General features: G+C 49.1%; 1 protein-coding gene across 2 annotated transcripts in view; it reads right to left on the bottom strand.

The window, feature by feature from the left end:
- The window catches only part of NCR3LG1 (natural killer cell cytotoxicity receptor 3 ligand 1), a 70,648-nt gene that overhangs the window by 28,221 nt on the left and 23,426 nt on the right, over positions 1–19,001 (bottom strand). For both annotated transcript variants that reach the window (XM_075838225.1, XM_075838226.1), the window contains exons 4-6: positions 18,002–18,109; positions 14,812–15,309; positions 8,196–8,555 (exon numbers count right to left, since the gene is read on the bottom strand). In XM_075838225.1, the coding sequence (XP_075694340.1) occupies positions 8,196–8,555; positions 14,812–15,309; positions 18,002–18,109 (966 nt within the window). The remainder of the gene's footprint in view (positions 1–8,195; positions 8,556–14,811; positions 15,310–18,001; positions 18,110–19,001) is intronic.

The following is a 19,001-nucleotide window of genomic DNA, read 5'->3' as shown; positions in this document are numbered from 1 at the left end:
CAGTGTCCTCTCTCCTGTAGATTGTAAGCTCTTATGGTCAGCAGTGTCTCTCCTGTAGAGTGTAAGCTCTTATGGTCAGCAGTGTCTCTCCTGTAGAGTGTAAGCTCTTATGGTCAGCAGTGTCTCTCCTGTAGAGTGTAAGCTCTTATGGTCAGCGGGATCCTCTCTCCTGTAGAGTGTAAGCTCTTATGATCAGCAGTGTCTTCTTCTGTAGAGTGTAAGCTCTTATGATCAGCAGGGTCCTCTCTCCTGTAGAGTGTAAGCTCTTATGATCAGCAGGGTCCTCTGTCCTGTAGAGTGTAAGCTCTTATGGTCAGCAGTGTCTCTCCTGTAGAGTGTAAGCTCTTATGGTCAGCGGGATCCTCTCTCCTGTAGAGTGTAAGCTCTTATGGTCAGCAGTGTCCTCTCTCCTGTAGAGTGTAAGCTCTTATGGTCAGCAGTGTCTCTCCTGTAGAGTGTAAGCTCTTATGATCAGCAGGGTCCTCTCTCCTGTAGAGTGTAAGCTCTTATGGTCAGCAGTGTCTTCTTCTGTAGAGTGTAAGCTCTTATGATCAGCAGGGTCCTCTCTCCTGTAGAGTGTAAGCTCTTATGATCAGCAGGGTCCTCTCTCCTGTAGAGTGTAAGCTCTTATGGTCAGCAGGGTCCCCTCTCCTGTAGAGTGTAAGCTCTTATGGTCAGCAGTGTCTCTCCTGTAGAGTGTAAGCTCTTATGGTCAGCAGTGTCCTCTCTCCTGTAGAGTGTAAGCTCTTATGGTCAGCGGAATCCTCTCTCCTGAAGAGTGTAAGCTCTTATGATCAGCAGTGTCTCTCCTGTAGAGTGTAAGCTCTTATGGTCAGCAGTGTCTCTCCTGTAGAGTGTAAGCTCTTATGATCAGCAGGGTCCTCTCTCCTGTAGAGTGTAAGCTCTTATGGTCAGCAGGGTCCTCTCTCCTGTAGAGTGTAAGCTCTTATGGTCAGCAGTGTCCTCTCTCCTGTAGAGTGTAAGCCCTTATGGTCAGCAGTGTCTCTCCTGTAGAGTGTAAGCTCTTATGGTCAGCGGGGTCCTCTCTCCTGTAGAGTGTAAGCTCTTATGGTCAGCAGTGTCTCTCCTGTAGAGTGTAAGCTCTTATGGTTAGCAGTGTCTCTCCTGTAGAGTGTAAGCTCTTATGGTCAGCAGGGTTCTCTCTCCTGTAGAGTGTAAGCTCTTATGATCAGCAGTGTCTCTCCTGTAGAGTGTAAGCTCTTATGGTCAGCAGTGTCTCTCCTGTAGAGTGTAAGCTCTTATGGTCAGCAGTGTCTCTCCTGTAGAGTGTAAGCTCTTATGGTCAGCAGTGTCCTCTCTCCTGTAGAGTGTAAGCTCTTATGGTCAGCAGTGTCCTCTCTCCTGTAGAGTGTAAGCTCTTATGGTCAGCAGTGTCTCTCCTGTAGAGTGTAAGCTCTTGTGGTCAGCAGGGTCCTCTCTCCTGTAGAGTGTAAGCTCTTATGGTCAGCAGTGTCTCTCCTGTAGAGTGTAAGCTCTTATGGTCAGCAGTGTCCTCTCTCCTGTAGAGTGTAAGCTCTTATGATCAGCAGTGTCCTCTCTCCTGTAGAGTGTAAGCTCTTGTGGTCAGCAGTGTCTCTCCTGTAGAGTGTAAGCTCTTATGGTCAGCGGGATCCTCTCTCCTGTAGAGTGTAAGCTCTTATGGTCAGCCCGGTCCTCTCTCCTGTAGAGTGTAAGCTCTTGTGGTCAGCTGGATGCTCTCTCTTGTAGTGTAAGCTCTTATGATCAGCAGTGTCCTCTCTCCTGTAGAGTGTAAGCTCTTATGGTCAGCAGTGTCTCTCCTGTAGAGTGTAAGCTCTTATGATCAGCAGGGTCCTCTGTCCTGTAGAGTGTAAGCTCTTATGGTCAGCAGTGTCTCTCCTGTAGAGTGTAAGCTCTTATGGTCAGCGGGGTCCTCTCTCCTGTAGAGTGTAAGCTCTTATGGTCAGCAGTGTCTCTCCTGTAGAGTGTAAGCTCTTATGATCAGCAGGGTCCTCTCTCCTGTAGAGTGTAAGCTCTTATGGTCAGCCCGGTCCTCTCTCCTGTAGAGTGTAAGCTCTTGTGGTCAGCAGTGTCCTCTCTCTTGTAGTGTAAGCTCTTGTGGCCAGCAGTGTCTCTCCTGTAGAGTGTAAGCTTTTATGATGAGCAGGGTCCTCTCTCCTGTAGAGTGTAAGCTCTTATGGTCAGCCCGGTCCTCTCTCCTGTAGAGTGTAAGCTCTTATGGTCAGCAGTGTCTCTCCTGTAGAGTGTAAGCTCTTATGGTCAGCAGTGTCTCTCCTGTAGAGTGTAAGCTCTTATGATCAGCAGGGTCCTCTCTCCTGTAGAGTGTAAGCTCTTATGGTCAGCCCGGTCCTCTCTCCTGTAGAGTGTAAGCTCTTGTGGTCAGCAGTGTCCTCTCTCTTGTAGTGTAAGCTCTTGTGGCCAGCAGTGTCTCTCCTGTAGAGTGTAAGCTCTTATGGTCAGCAGTGTCTCTCCTGTAGAGTGTAAGCTCTTATGGTCAGCAGTGTCTCTCCTGTAGAGTGTAAGCTCTTATGATCAGCAGTGTCCTCTCTCCTGTAGAGTGTAAGCTCTTATGGTCAGCAGTGTCCTCTCTCCTGTAGAGTGTAAGCTCTTATGGTCAGCAGTGTCCTCTCTCCTGTAGAGTGTAAGCTCTTATGGTCAGCAGTGTCTCTCCTGTAGAGTGTAAGCTCTTATGGTCAGCAGTGTCCTCTCTCCTGTAGAGTGTAAGCTCTTGTGGTCAGCTGGATGCTCTCTCTTGTAGTGTAAGCTCTTGTGGTCAGCAGTGTCTCTCCTGTAGAGTGTAAGCTCTTATGGTCAGCAGTGTCTCTCCTGTAGAGTGTAAGCTGTTATGGTCAGCAGTGTCTCTCCTGTAGAGTGTAAGATCTTATGGTCAGCCCGGTCCTCTCTCGTAGAGTGTAAGCTCTTATGTTCAGCAGTGTCCTCTCTCCTGTAGAGTGTAAGCTCTTATGATCAGCAGGGTCCTCTCTCCTGTAGAGTGTAAGCTCTTATGGTCAACAGGGTCCTCTCTCCTGTAGAGTGTAAGCTCTTATGGTCAGCAGTGTCTCTCCTGTAGAGTGTAAGCTCTTATGATCAGCAGGGTCCTCTGTCCTGTAGAGTGTAAGCTCTTATGGTCAGCAGTGTCTCTCCTGTAGAGTGTAAGCTCTTATGGTCAGCGGGGTCCTCTCTCCTGTAGAGTGTAAGCTCTTATGGTCAGCAGTGTCTCTCCTGTAGAGTGTAAGCTCTTATGATCAGCAGGGTCCTCTCTCCTGTAGAGTGTAAGCTCTTATGGTCAGCCCGGTCCTCTCTCCTGTAGAGTGTAAGCTCTTGTGGTCAGCAGTGTCCTCTCTCTTGTAGTGTAAGCTCTTGTGGCCAGCAGTGTCTCTCCTGTAGAGTGTAAGCTCTTATGGTCAGCAGTGTCTCTCCTGTAGAGTGTAAGCTCTTATGGTCAGCAGTGTCTCTCCTGTAGAGTGTAAGCTTTTATGATGAGCAGGGTCCTCTCTCCTGTAGAGTGTAAGCTCTTATGGTCAGCCCGGTCCTCTCTCCTGTAGAGTGTAAGCTCTTATGGTCAGCAGTGTCTCTCCTGTAGAGTGTAAGCTCTTATGGTCAGCAGGGTCCTCTCTCCTGTAGAGTGTAAGCTCTTATGGTCAGCAGTGTCCTCTCTCCTGTAGAGTGTAAGCTCCTGTGGTCAGCTGGATGCTCTCTCTTGTAGTGTAAGCTCTTGTGGTCAGCAGTGTCTCTCCTGTAGAGTGTAAGCTCTTATGGTCAGCAGGGTCCTCTCTCCTGTAGAGTGTAAGCTCTTATGGTCAGCAGTGTCCTCTCTCCTGTAGAGTGTAAGCTCCTGTGGTCAGCTGGATGCTCTCTCTTGTAGTGTAAGCTCTTATGGTCAGCAGTGTCTCTCCTGTAGAGTGTAAGCTCTTATGGTCAGCAGTGTCCTCTCTCCTGTAGAGTGTAAGCTCTTATGGTCAGCAGTGTCCTCTCTCCTGTAGAGTGTAAGCTCTTATGGTCAGCAGGGTCCTCTCTCCTGTAGAGTGTAAGCTCTTATGGTCAGCCCGGTCCTCTCTCCTGTAGAGTGTAAGCTCTTGTGGTCAGCTGGATGCTCTCTCTTGTAGTGTAAGCTCTTATGGTCAGCAGTGTCCTCTCTCCTGTAGAGTGTAAGCTCTTATGATCAGCAGTGTCTCTCCTGTAGAGTGTAAGCTCTTATGATCAGCAGTGTCTCTCCTGTAGAGTGTAAGCTCTTATGATCAGCAGGGTCCTCTGTCCTGTAGAGTGTAAGCTCTTATGGTCAGCACTGTCCTCTCTCCTGTAGAGTGTAAGCTCTTATGGTCAGCAGTGTCTCTCCTGTAGAGTGTAAGCTCTTATGGTCAGCAGTGTCCTCTCTCCTGAAGAGTGTAAGCTCTTGTGGTCAGCAGGGTCCTCTCTCCTGTAGAGTGTAAGCTCTTATGGTCAGCCCGGTCCTCTCTCCTGTAGAGTGTAAGCTCTTATGGTCAGCAGTGTCTCTCCTGTAGAGTGTAAGCTCTTATGGTCAGCGGGGTCCTCTCTCCTGTAGAGTGTAAGCTCTTATGGTCAGCAGTGTCTCTCCTGTAGAGTGTAAGCTCTTATGGTCAGCAGGGTCCTCTCTCCTGTAGAGTGTAAGCTCTTATGGTCAGCCCGGTCCTCTCTCCTGTAGAGTGTAAGCTCTTGTGGTCAGCAGTGTCCTCTCTCTTGTAGTGTAAGCTCTTGTGGTCAGCGGGGTCCTCTCTCCTGTAGAGTGTAAGCTCTTATGGTCAGCAGTGTCCTCTCTCCTGTAGAGTGTAAGCTCTTATGATCAGCAGTGTCTCTCCTGTAGAGTGTAAGCTCTTATGATCAGCAGTGTCCTCTCTCCTGTAGAGTGTAAGCTCTTATGGTCAGCCCGGTCCTCTCTCCTGTACAGTGTAAGCTCTTATGGTCAGCAGTGTCTCTCCTGTAGAGTGTAAGCTCTTGTGGTCAGCGGGGTCCTCTCTCTTGTAGTGTAAGCTCTTATGGTCAGCAGTGTCTCTCCTGTAGAGTGTAAGCTCTTATGGTCAGCAGTGTCTCTCCTGTAGAGTGTAAGCTCTTATGGTCAGCGGTGTCTCTCCTGTAGAGTGTAAGCTCTTATGGTCAGCAGGGTCCTCTCTCCTGTAGAGTGTAAGCTCTTATGGTCAGCAGTGTCTCTCCTGTAGAGTGTAAGCTCTTATGGTCAGCAGTGTCTCTCCTGTAGAGTGTAAGCTCTTATGGTCAGCAGTGTCTCTCCTGTAGAGTGTAAGCTCTTATGGTCAGCGGGATCCTCTCTCCTGTAGAGTGTAAGCTCTTATGGTCAGCAGTGTCTCTCCTGTAGAGTGTAAGCTCTTATGATCAGCAGTGTCCTCTCCTGTAGAGTGTAAGCTCTTATGGTCAGCAGTGTCTCTCCTGTAGAGTGTAAGCTCTTGTGGTCAGCGGGGTCCTCTCTCTTGTAGTGTAAGCTCTTATGGTCAGCAGTGTCTCTCCTGTAGAGTGTAAGCTCTTATGGTCAGCAGTGTCTCTCCTGTAGAGTGTAAGCTCTTATGGTCAGCGGTGTCTCTCCTGTAGAGTGTAAGCTCTTATGGTCAGCAGGGTCCTCTCTCCTGTAGAGTGTAAGCTCTTATGGTCAGCAGTGTCTCTCCTGTAGAGTGTAAGCTCTTATGGTCAGCAGTGTCTCTCCTGTAGAGTGTAAGCTCTTATGGTCAGCAGTGTCTCTCCTGTAGAGTGTAAGCTCTTATGGTCAGCGGGATCCTCTCTCCTGTAGAGTGTAAGCTCTTATGGTCAGCAGTGTCTCTCCTGTAGAGTGTAAGCTCTTATGATCAGCAGTGTCCTCTCCTGTAGAGTGTAAGCTCTTATGGTCAGCAGTGTCTCTCCTGTAGAGTGTAAGCTCTTATGGTCAGCAGTGTCTCTCCTGTAGAGTGTAAGCTCTTATGGTCAGCGGGATCCTCTCTCCTGTAGAGTGTAAGCTCTTATGGTCAGCAGTGTCTCTCCTGTAGAGTGTAAGCTCTTATGATCAGCAGTGTCCTCTCCTGTAGAGTGTAAGCTCTTATGGTCAGTGTCCTGTCTCTTGTAGTGTAAGCTCTATTATAATGTTACTTCTCAGTTGTGAAGCGCTGCGGCATATGTTGCCACTATATCAGTTCTTTTTCATCACTATAATATGCACTTGTCAGGTCACATTTATGCCGGATGCTTTTACCCTGCAGCACAAATCTACAACTGCAATAAACCGAACATTATAGAATATGGAACATGACGGCAGGAGAGAAGCTATTGGTCCATCTGGTGCAAATTACACAAAATAAAGGTCTATTCACACCTCCGATGGATGACTTGGGTTGGACGGGCTGGACATCTTCAGTGCTGACCCCTGCCGGCATGGCACCCGGTGAGAGAATACTGTGGCACATGTCAGTCAGTTGTATGGACTTGGCTATAATGGACTTAAAATGCAGCAAAACTTGGACCAGTCTGATTTGTGGTGGAAGAAAATCACAAACTGGGAGATGGATCCAGCAGTCAGGAGTCAGCTAGTAGCCAATATTCTGAGCTGGCCTTATATACATGTCCCTCACCTGTAATGTCACAATAACATCTGTGTGTCACCTGTAATGTCTCAATACCACGTGTACCTCTCACCTGTAACGTCACAATACCACCTGAACCTCTCACCTGTAACGTCACAATACCACCTGAACCTCTCACCTGTAACGTCACAATACCACCTGAACCTCTCACCTGTAATGTCACAATACCACCTGTACCTCTTACCTGTAATGTCACAATACCACCTGAACCTCTTACCTGTAATGTCTGAATACCACCTGAACCTCTCACCTGTAATGTCCTAATACCACCTGAACCTCTTACCTGTGATGTCCCAATACCACGTGTACCTCTTACCTGTAATGTCACAATACCACCTGAACCTCTTACCTGTAATGTCTGAATACCACCTGAACCTCTCACCTGTAATGTCCTAATACCACCTGAACCTCTTACCTGTAATGTCACAATACCACCTGAACCCCTCACCTGTAATGTCACAATACCACCTGTAATGTCACAATACCACCTGTACCTCTCACTTGTACTGTCCTAACACCACCTGAACCTCTCACCTGTAATGCCCTAATATCACCTGTACCTCTCACCTGTAATGGCCAAACATGACCTGTAGCTCTCACCTGTAATGTTCTTACATCACCTGAACACCTCACCTGTAATGTTCTTACATCACCTGAACCTCTCACCTGTAATGTTCTTACATCACCTGAACCCCTCACCTGTAATGTTCTTACATCACCTGAACCCCTCACCTGTAATGTTCTTACATCACCTGTACCTCCCACCTGTAATGTTCTTACATCACCTGAACCCCTCACCTGTAATGTCACAATACCACCTGTACCTCTTACCTGTAATGTCACAATACCACCTGAACCTCTTACCTGTGATGTCCCAATACCACGTGTACCTCTTACCTGTAATGTCACAATACCACCTGAACCTCTTACCTGTAATGTCTGAATACCACCTGAACCTCTCACCTGTAATGTCCTAATACCACCTGAACCTCTTACCTGTAATGTCACAATACTACCTGAACCTCTTACCTGTAATGTCCTAATACCGCCCGAACCTCTCACCTGTAATGTCCTAATACCACCTGAACCCCTCACCTGTAATGTCACAATGCCACCTGTAATGTCACAATACCACCTGTAATGTCACAATACCACCTGTAATGTCACAATACCACCTGTACCTCTCACTTGTACTGTCCTAACACCACCTGAACCTCTCACCTGTAATGCCCCAATACGACCTGTATCTGTCATCTGTAATGCCCTAATATCACCTGTACCTCTCACCTGTAATGGCCAAACATGACCTGTAGCTCTCACCTGTAATGTTCTTACATCACCTGAACACCTCACCTGTAATGTTCTTACATCACCTGAACCTCTCACCTGTAATGTTCTTACATCACCTGAACTCCTCACCTGTAATGTTCTTACATCACCTGAACCCCTCACCTGTAATGTTCTTACATCACCTGTACCTCCCACCTGTAATGTTCTTACATCACCTGAACCCCTCACCTGTAATGTTCTTACATCACCTGAACTTCTCACCTGTAATGTTCTTACATCACCTGTACCTCTCACCTGTAATGTTCTTACATCACCTGAACTTCTCACCTGTAACCTTCAGGACCAGTTCTTGCTCTGCCTGGTGCTCTGTCGCGGGGTGATAGGTTCTACAGATGTATAGGACTCCATCATCTTCCCTCACACTTGGTCTTATCGTGATGGCGCTTAAAAAACCGTAGGACTTGTCGTCCTGCTCATTCTCTGTCACGTTGTGGATATCATCTCTTATGTCGGTCCCATCATTAGATTTCCAGGTTACGAGCTGCGTCTGCTGGTTCCTCTGGTCCTTCTTCAGCCATGTTATATACAAAGTCTTGGGTTTAAACCCAATAATTGGACAAGTCAGCGTTGTGGGCTCCGCGTGGGTCACATGAGCAGGTCTGACGATCTTAAATAATGTTGGAGAAACTACAAGAACAAAACAACATTTATATTTCAAGTTTTACACCTCAATTCCTTGTCGAACGTCGACCATTTATTTACATGCATAATGATGGATTTCAACCATTTCTTGCAGCCAGTGCACCTTCCATCGTTAGGTACAGTTATTATACTGAAAAGTCACGACCCGAGTATTAAAGAAGGAGCCGCAAACCAAATGTCCTAAAATGTACCTCAGCCCCATCAACTCTGATCTCTTCCTAGTACCCCATAACTACACAAGACATTGCTTGATGTGGATACGTACGCCACAGCAGCCTCTTTATTGAAATAATACAAGATATTAAACACCTTATATATCTTGTAAATACATACAAAATAGTACAAACCAATTGAGATCTGAAAGGAAGCAAGGTCTTAGAGGGGCGTAACAATTATACAGTATACGGATACTATATCCCCCACTGCACCTCACCGGCTCAGGGGTTGACAAATGTGCCAAGGAAACCACTACCAATCCCACTTATTACCATTTTAAATCTGCCCTCAAAGACCTTGTCCCTGCCAGGTTGCATGACAGAAATGACTTACCCCACCCATATCACCGAGAAATAAAGGGCGGGCGGGTTTTGTTCTTGATCTGCTGAGGCGCCAAAAAGGTGAACTGATGGAGTTCACTCCTTATAAAAAGGTACCTAATTCCCCTCTAATCTCCCAAACACCCTATACCTCTCACTGACATTTTCCTGACCGAAAGGGTTTTAAAATTCCCTCATACTAAAGGCACCACTTAAGCACTTGCTCCTCTTTCTAAACTGCAATGGCGGGCTGCCATTACTGGCTCTGCCTAACATTACATCCCCTGCCATCATGCCAAACAGATGTGCACCTTATTGGTCACAGAGCAAGACAGGAGACCAGCCCAGGCCACAGAGCAAGACAGGAGACCAGCCCAGGCCACAGAGCAAGACAGGAGACCAGCCCAGGTCACAGAGCAAGAGAGAAGACCAGCCCAGGTCACAGAGCAAGACGGGAGACCAGCCCAGCTCACAGAGCAAGACGGGAGACCAGCCCAGCTCACAGAGCAAGACGGGAGACCAGCCCAGCTCACAGAGCAAGACGGGAGACCAGCCCAGCTCACAGAGCAAGAAGGGAGACCAGCCCAGCTCACAGAGCAAGAAGGGAGACCAGCCCAGCTCACAGAGCAAGAGGGGAGACCAGCCGAGGCAACAGAGCAAGACAGGAGACCAGCCCAGATCACAGAGCAAGAGAGAAGACCAGCCCAGGTCACAGAGCAAGAGAGAAGACCAGCCCAGGCCACAGAGCAAGACAGGAGACCAGCAAAGGCAACAGAGCAAGACAGGAGACCAGCCGAGGCAACAGAGCAAGACAGGAGACCAGCCCAGGTCACAGAGCAAGAGAGAAGACCAGCCCAGGTCACAGAGCAAGACGGGAGACCAGCCCAGCTCACAGAGCAAGACGGGAGACCAGCCCAGCTCACAGAGCAAGACGGGAGACCAGCCCAGCTCACAGAGCAAGACGGGAGACCAGCCAAGCTCACAGAGCAAGACGGGAGACCAGCCCAGCTCACAGAGCAAGAAGGGAGACCAGCCCAGCTCACAGAGCAAGAAGGGAGACCAGCCCAGCTCACAGAGCAAGAGGGGAGACCAGCCGAGGCAACAGAGCAAGACAGGAGACCAGCCCAGATCACAGAGCAAGAGAGAAGACCAGCCCAGGTCACAGAGCAAGAGAGAAGACCAGCCCAGGTCACAGAGCAAGAGAGAAGACCAGCCCAGGCCACAGAGCAAGACAGGAGACCAGCCGAGGCAACAGAGCAAGACAGGAGACCAGCCGAGGCAACAGAGCAAGACAGGAGACCAGCCCAGGTCACAGAGCAAGAGAGAAGACCAGCCCAGGACACAGAGCAAGACGGGAGACCAGCCCAGCTCACAGAGCAAAGACGGGAGACCAGCCCAGCTCACAGAGCAAGAAGGGAGACCAGCCCAGCTCACAGAGCAAGACGGGAGACCAGCCCAGCTCACAGAGCAAGACAGGAGACCAGCCCAGCTCACAGAGCAAGACGGGAGACCAGCCCAGCTCACAGAGCAAGACGGGAGACCAGCCCAGCTCACAGAGCAAGACGGGAGACCAGCCCAGCTCACAGAGCAAGACGGGAGACCAGCCCAGCTCACAGAGCAAGACGGGAGACCAGCCCAGCTCACAGAGCAAGAGGGGAGACCAGCCCAGCTCACAGAGCAAGAGGGGAGACCAGCCCAGCTCACAGAGCAAGAGGGGAGACCAGCCCAGCTCACAGAGCAACAGGGGAGACCAGCCCAGGTCACAGAGCAAGAGGAGAGACCAGCCCAGGTCACAGAGCAAGAGGGGAGACCAGCCCAGGTCACAGAGCAAGACGGGAGACCAGCCCAGGTCACAGAGCAAGACGGGAGACCAGCCCAGGTCACAGAGCAAGACGGGAGACCAGCCCAGGTCACAGAGCAAGACGGGAGACCAGCCCAGGTCACAGAGCAAGACGGGAGACCAGCCCAGGTCACAGAGCAAGACGGGAGACCAGCCCAGGTCACAGAGCAAGACGGGAGACCAGCCCAGGTCACAGAGCAAGACGGGAGACCTGCCCAGGTCACAGAGCAAGACGGGAGGACCTGCCCAGGTCACAGAGCAAGACGGGAGACCAGCCATAGTCACATAGCAAGACGGGAGACCAGCCCAGGTCACAGAGCAAGAGAGAAGACCAGCCCATGTCACAGAGCAAGACAGGAGACCAGCCCAGGTCACAGAACAAGACAGGAGACCAGCCCAGGTCACAGAACAAGACAGGAGACCAGCCCAGGTCACAGGGCAAGACAGAAGACCAGCCCAGGTCACAGAGCAAGACAGGAGACCAGCCCAGGACACAGAGAAATACAGGAGACCAGCCCAGGTCACAGGGAAAGACAAAAGATCAGCCCAGGTCACAGAACAAGAGAGCAGACCAGCCCAGGTCACAGAGCAAGAGAGGAGACCAGCCCAGGCCACAGGGCAGGACAGAAGACCAGCCCAGGTCACAGGGCAAGACAGAAGACCAGCCCAGGTCACAGGGCAAGACAGAAGACCAGCCCAGGTCACAGGGCAAGACAGAAGACCAGCTCAGGTCACAGGGCAAGACAGAAGACCAGCTCAGGTCACAGGGCAAGACAGAAGACCAGCTCAGGTCACAGGGCAAGACAGAAGACCAGCTCAGGTCACAGAACAAGACAGGAGACCAGCCCAGGTCACAGAGCAAGACAGGAGACCAGCCCAGGTTACAGAGCAAGACAGGAGACCAGCCCAGGTCACAGAGCAAGAGAGAAGACCAGCCCAGGTCACAGAGCAAGAGAGAAGACCAGCCCAGGTCACAGAGCAAGACAGGAGACCAGCCCAGGTCATAGAGCAAGACTGGAGACCAGCCCAGGTCACAGAGCAAGAGAGAAGACCAGCCCAGGTCACAGAGCAAGACAGGAGACCAGCCCAGGTCATAGAGCAAGACAGAAGACCAGCCCAGGTCACAGAGCAAGACAGGAGACCAGCCCAGGTCACAGAGCAAGAGAGACGTTTTTTACTTCTGATCTTTTGCAGGTCTCTAACCTAAATAAGAGCCCAACTATCGGAGCAGGATTACAGCTGCGATCAAAATTATTCAACCCCCATTGCAAATTAGGCTTATTAGAAAGATTTACTAACTTTCAGTTGTTTGCAAAAATCAAACAATAAAAAACATTTAAATAGTTCCACACAACGAATATAACGAGTGGTTTCTCCAAACTCAACCCAAATTACTGTAGTCTCCAAATTATTTAGCCCCTTCTAGAGGCTTTAGTACTTGGTAGAGCGCCCCTTTGCTGTTAGGACCTGCTGCACACGTGATGCATCGCCGGACACAGCTTCTAGTAGTGTTACTAAGGTATTTCAGTGCATTCCTCATGGGCAATGGCCTCCAGTTCAGTTCATCTTTGTGGGTTTGCATGCTGCAACCATCTTCTTCAAATCCCATTAAATTCAGGATGACAGCCACTCTAGAATCTTCCACGACTTCTTCTGAAACCAAGCCTTGGCGGACCTTAAGGTATGCTTGGGATGATTGTCCTGTTGGAAGGTCCAGTGACGCCCAAGCTTCAGCTTCCTCACAGAAGGCATGATGTTTTCTCCTAGGTTTGCCGGATACTTGATTGAATCCACCGTGCCCTCCACATGCTGCAGTTTTCCAGGGCCGGAGGAAGCAAAGTAGCCCCAGAGCATCCCCTAGCCCCTGCCATGCTTCACTGTAGGTGGGGTGGTCTTTCCAGCCTAAGCTTCATTCTTCCTCCTCCAGACACACTGCTGATCCATAGGCCCAAAATGTTCCAGTTTTGTTTCATCACTCCAGAGCAGAATCCCAAAACTGGTGTGGCTTGTTTATATGGTTTTGAGGATATTGGAGCTTTTGGGTCAGCAGTGGTGTAGGTCTTGGAGTTCGGGCACGGAGACCTTCAGCGTTTAGTATGCACCTAAGGCCTTACTGGAATGTTGAATACGCCTGTTTGAAGGCCGTCACACGGACCTATGCAATTCAATAGGGCCACTCAGACATGTAGTGTTTTGCACGCAGTGCGTGTCCTATTCTTGTGCGTTTTTTGCGGATCACGCACCCATTGAGGTCAATGGGTGTGTGAAAATCACGCACAGCACACGGACGCACATCCATGTGCTGTCCGTGATTCACCCACAAGTTCCTTAAAATGCAAAGAATAAAAATTAAGAAATAAAAAAATGTGCGCCAACACGGACATCAACCACTGATGACACACAAAACTGCAACACATGAAAAACGTGTCCGCTTTTTTCGGATGCAAAATGGAAACGCTGGTGTGAATCCAGCCTTACTGTGAGAGCTGAAACCTCAGTGCCCGCTGCTACCACATCTTGCTGCGGGTCTTTTGCAGTCACTCGAGGGTTTTGACCACCTGTCCCTTCCACTGGCGATTGCTTTCTCTTTCTGTCACGTCCAGGTAGTGCCGCCAGGGTTCCTTTAACTTTGAACTTGTAGAATATGCGTCCAACTTTGTCTCTAGGAACATTCAGCATCTTTTCTATCTTTTTGGATCCTTTTCCTTGTTTGTGCAAGGCAATGATCTCTTCTCTTTTTGGAACACATTCTTGACTTCGCCATATGGGCGGGTTCACAAGGGTCGGATGCGCTGCATAAAACTCCGCAGCATATCCAACCTAGAACCCGCAGCACATTCTGTCCGAAAAACTGCACCATTATTGTGTTGCAGTTTTTGGGCGAAATTTCTCCTGTGGAAAGCAGCGCTAGGGGGAAAAAAACTTCCTACTTACCCTGGCCATAACCATGGTGACGCGTCCCTCTGAGGTCCTGCAGCCCGGACTCCTGGGATGACCTGTGATTGGCTGCAGCATTTACGTGGGATGAAATGTCATCTCTTGAGGACGGGCTGGTCGCAGGAGCAGAGAGTTCTGGGTAAGTATGAAATTTATTTTTCTCCGAGTTGCTGTTTTTGCGTCGGAATCGCAACTTTTCTGCCGCAAAAATTGCAACATCTGCTATTAGTTGTGGGTTTTATCTCCCCATTGAATTCAGCAAGAAAAAACCTGCAGCAGAAGACCAGCGTTTTAAAAAACCGCACCGCAAGTAAATTTATGAACGAGTTTTTAGTGGGTTTTTTACGCATTTGCTCAAATCTTATCCGCTCTTCTGCTACTGTATTATGAAATCCGCTGTATTTACGCTACGTGTGAACCCGGCCTCGTTCTAACGTGCAACCAAACGTCAGTCAGCAAATCTCCAGCCAGTCCGGGTGTTTAAGGTTTGAGCTCAAGCACCTGATGCCAGTGATGAAGCCTTTAGACACGACACCTGACTGGACGCTATTCTGGGGTGGAATAATTCTGAGACTGCCGTAGTCATTAACCCCACTGCACAGCATGGTGCGGGGGAGGAGTACGGAGCGAACTCACAGGCAGCGCCCACTCCATACGCTGCAGGTGCCATTTGACACCAGAATCAGCGATAACAGATTTTGGCCATTTAACCATTAAGGTGCAAAAAAATGAAAAAATTACAGACAGCTGCAAGTTTGTACATTTTTCTAATAAACCTTATTTGTAGCGGGGGGGGACGGGACTTAATTTTATATATAAATCTGGAATACACATTCATTTCACAGCATTGTACTCGCCCGACCTTCTATATAACGCATCACCTCAGATTACACAACCTTCTAGAATTGTGGTGTGAGCGGTGACTTACCTCCGATGACCTGCAGTGTTTTCTGCTGACAGACTTCTGCTGCCAGGGCCGGGTGTAATACGTGTACAGAGAGTTCTGCTCCGTTATCTGTAGACACGCTGGGAGTGATGTGAACAGAACATTGACAGCTGGAAGTGGAGAGTCTCTGCCATGGAATCCAGCAGAGAAGACGGGATCTATTGCTTGTTATATTAGTGGTCATGGACAGTTGTAGGGGTCTCTGAGTGTCACTGACAGCCACATTCATCAGACTCTGCCGTTCCATGTGTATAGCCACACTACTACCCCCAGCATTGTCAGCCATCACCTCTCCGTCTGAGGAAGCAGGGTCTCTGGATCTCCAGGTGTGGATTCTCCTCATTTCCTCTCCACGTCTCCTCAGATAAACAGAGATCTCCAGGTCATGAGGCTTGAAGTTCATAATCTGACAAGTCAGAGTCGTCTCATTCATGTCAATCAGCCGATCGTTCCCACTGATCGCAGAAAGGCTGGGGGCAACTGAAGGAAGAAACACAACCGCACATTAGACCAATGAGAACATACAGACTGACGGGGGAACTGACGGAAGAGACACAACCGCACATTAGACCAATGAGAACATACAGACTGACGGAAGAGACACAACCGCACATTAGACCAATGAGAACATACAGACTGACGGGGCCACTGAAGGAAGAAACACAACCTCACATTAGACCAATGAGAACATACAGACTGACGGGGAAACTGATGGAAGAGACACAACCGCACATTAGACTAATGAGAACATACAGACTGACGGGGCAACTGAAGGAAGAAACACAACCGCACATTAGACCAATGAGAACATACAGACTGACGGAGCAACTGAAGGAAGAAACACAACCACACATTAGACCAATGAGAACATACGGACTGACGGGGGAACTGACGGAAGAAACACAACCGCACATTAGACCAATGAGAACATACAGACTGACGGGGCAAATGACGGAACAGACACAACCGCACATTAGAGCAATGAGAACATACGGACTGATGGGGCAACTGAAGGAAGAAACACAACCGCACATTAGACCAATGAGAACATACAGACTGACGGGGCAACTGAAGGAAGAGACACAACTGCACATTAGAGCAATGAGAACATACGGACTGACTGTGCAACTGAAGGAAGAAACACAACCGCACATTAGACCAATGAGAACATACAGACTGACGGAAAAGACACAACCGCACATTAGACTAATGAGAACATACAGACTGACGGGGAAACTGATGGAAGAGACACAACCGCACATTAGACTAATGAGAACATACAGACTGACAGGGCAACTGAAGGAAGAAACACAACCACACATTAGACTAATGAGAACATACAGACTCACGGGGTAACTGAAGGAAGAGACACAACTGCACATTAGAGCAATGACAACATACAGACTGATGGGGCAACTGAAGGAAGAAACACAACCTCACATTAGTCCAATGAGAACATACAGACTGACGGGGCAACTGAAGGAAGAAACACAACCGCACATTAGACTAATGAGAACATACAGACTCACGGGGTAACTGAAGGAAGAGACACAACTGCACATTAGAGCAATGAGAACATACAGACTGACGGGGCAACTGAAGGAAGAAACACAACCTCACATTAGAGCAATGAGAACATACAGACTGACGGGGCAACTGAAGGAAGAAACACAACCTCACATTAGACCAATGAGAACATACAGACTGACGGGGCAACTGAAGGAAGAAACACAACCGCACATTAGACTAATGAGAACATACAGACTGACGGGGCAACTGAAGGAAAAGACACAACTGCACATTAGAGCAATGAGAACATACAGACTGACGGGGCAACTGAAGGAAGAAACACAACCGCACATTAGACCAATGAGAACATATAGACTAACGGAAGAGACACATCCGCACATTAGACCAATGAGAAAATACAGACTGACGGGGAAACTGATGGAAGAGACACAACCGCACATTAGACCAGAATCCATCACCACCAATGATCACATACGTACTGATGGGGAAACTGAAGGAAGTAGAGAGAGGTTAGATCTGGACTAGACAAATCCCACTAACCAATCCCCCAAGAGAGGCCCAAGGGAGGATTGTGGAGACTCGACAGGAGTTCCCCCCACCACAGACGCCTTCCTTAGCGTACTCCCGTTCTGCATTGGTCTCTATGATCTCCGTGTTCAGGCCAGGGAGGGAAAACTAAAAGCGACAACCGTTTCCCTAGCTTTGACCCTTTAAATACCAGGTAAGAAATAATTAAGCCCTTCAACTTTCTAGGCCACCAAGGACGATTAATCAGCTTGTCTGAAATGAGAAAAACATGGCAGCTTTCTTCCAGGAAAAGCACCACTCTTGTTCATGGGCTGGCGTTAAATGGCATGAGCTGCAATACCAGACACAGCCAATGGACAAGGATGGCACTGTTTACCTATTCTTATACAACGTTTATCATTGGAGGTCAAGTGGAGCAGAGATTTTATGGAAGGACCTGGTTGGGTGTGTATTGTAGAAGGGCAATAGCTGGATCTTTATTAAAATGACCTCTATAGATGTTTATAGTCATGTAACGTTGTATCTACATTTTACATCCCGGTGTTATAGCGTACATCCCCATATACTACAATAAATGCACATAGGAACAATCCTGGTGAAGGGGAAAAGAAAAAAAATCTGACCACAAGCAATGAGGAAACACTGACTGAGCGCGGGGTCTGTGGATGGGACTGAACAGGGGAGGTGAATGCTGCAGGACCTGAGTGGAGACAATAGAGTGGCCTTCACCTGCGCTCCCAACCCCCTCCACATCTAAGACTGGGGTTCCTCGGCCCCACCAGAGGAAATAATATTAAGGGCCCACACTCCATCTGTTCAGAACCTGTGCACGGCCACTGATAAGCGCAACCTACACGGCCATCATTGTGCACACCGGCCATATCATAAACCCCATAAGATCTGTCCCCAGCAACAAATGACGGCTCCAAATCCCATTGTCTTCTGCTGGACCCCTGGGGCTTATATGATGTCAGAACCTGGGAGGCTGCGCCGGTGGTCGGTCTGATCCTGTACGTGTAGATATACGTTACGTCACATGACGGCTTCCATTCATTCACATTTATATTTAATACAGACGTCTTCCTGATCTCGTGGCTCCTCACACAGGCCTCACCTTTCATCAGAGCTTGATGGTAAAACAAACCAGCGACAAACAGAAACGCCATAGCGAGTACCGTCGACACCACGGCAGCAGCAACTATTCCGGTGTTATCTTCTGGCTCTGTAATCACAAAGAACAAGTCAAGATCCCGACATGATAGATCGGAGGCCATAAATCCACGAATCTGTGACTCTACATAGACAGGAGGGCGGTCACTGGCCCCGGTGTATACAGGTGACGGCCGATATATCCGACCCATAACTCCACGAATAACTCTACATAGACAGGAGGGCGGTCACTGGCCCCGGTGTATACAGATGACGGCCGATATATCTGACCCATAAATCCACGAATCTGTGACTCTACATAGACAGGAGGGCGGTCACTGGCCCCGGTGTATACAGATGACAGCCGATATATCTGACCCATAAATCCACGAATCTGTGACTCTACATAGACAGGAGGGCGGTCACTGGCCCCGGTGTATACAGATGACAGCCGATATATCTGACCCATAAATCCACGAATCTGTGACTCTACATAGACAGGAGGGCGGTCACTGGCCCCGGTGTATACAGGTGACGGCCGATATATCCGACCCATAACTCCACGAATAACTCTACATAGACAGGAGGGCGGTCACTGGCCCCGGTGTATACAGGTGACGGCCGATATATCCGACCCATAAATCCACGAATCTGTGACTCTACATAGACAGGAGGGCGGTCACTGGCCCCGGTGTATACAGATGACGGCCGATATATCTGACCCATAAATCCACGAATCTGTGACTCTACATAGACAGGAGGGCGGTCACTGGCCCCGGTGTATACAGATGACAGCCGATATATCTGACCCATAAATCCACGAATCTGTGACTCTACATAGACAGGAGGGCGGTCACTGGCCGCAGTGTATACAGATGACGGCCGATATATCTGACACATAAATCCACGAATAGCTCTACATAGACAGGAGGGCAGTCACTGGCCTCGGTGTATACAGATGACGG

The sequence above is a fragment of the Rhinoderma darwinii genome, chromosome 9 (genome assembly GCF_050947455.1).
Source record: "Rhinoderma darwinii isolate aRhiDar2 chromosome 9, aRhiDar2.hap1, whole genome shotgun sequence".
Lineage (NCBI taxonomy): Eukaryota > Metazoa > Chordata > Amphibia > Anura > Rhinodermatidae > Rhinoderma > Rhinoderma darwinii.
This window is presented reverse-complemented; position numbering and strand designations above follow the sequence as displayed.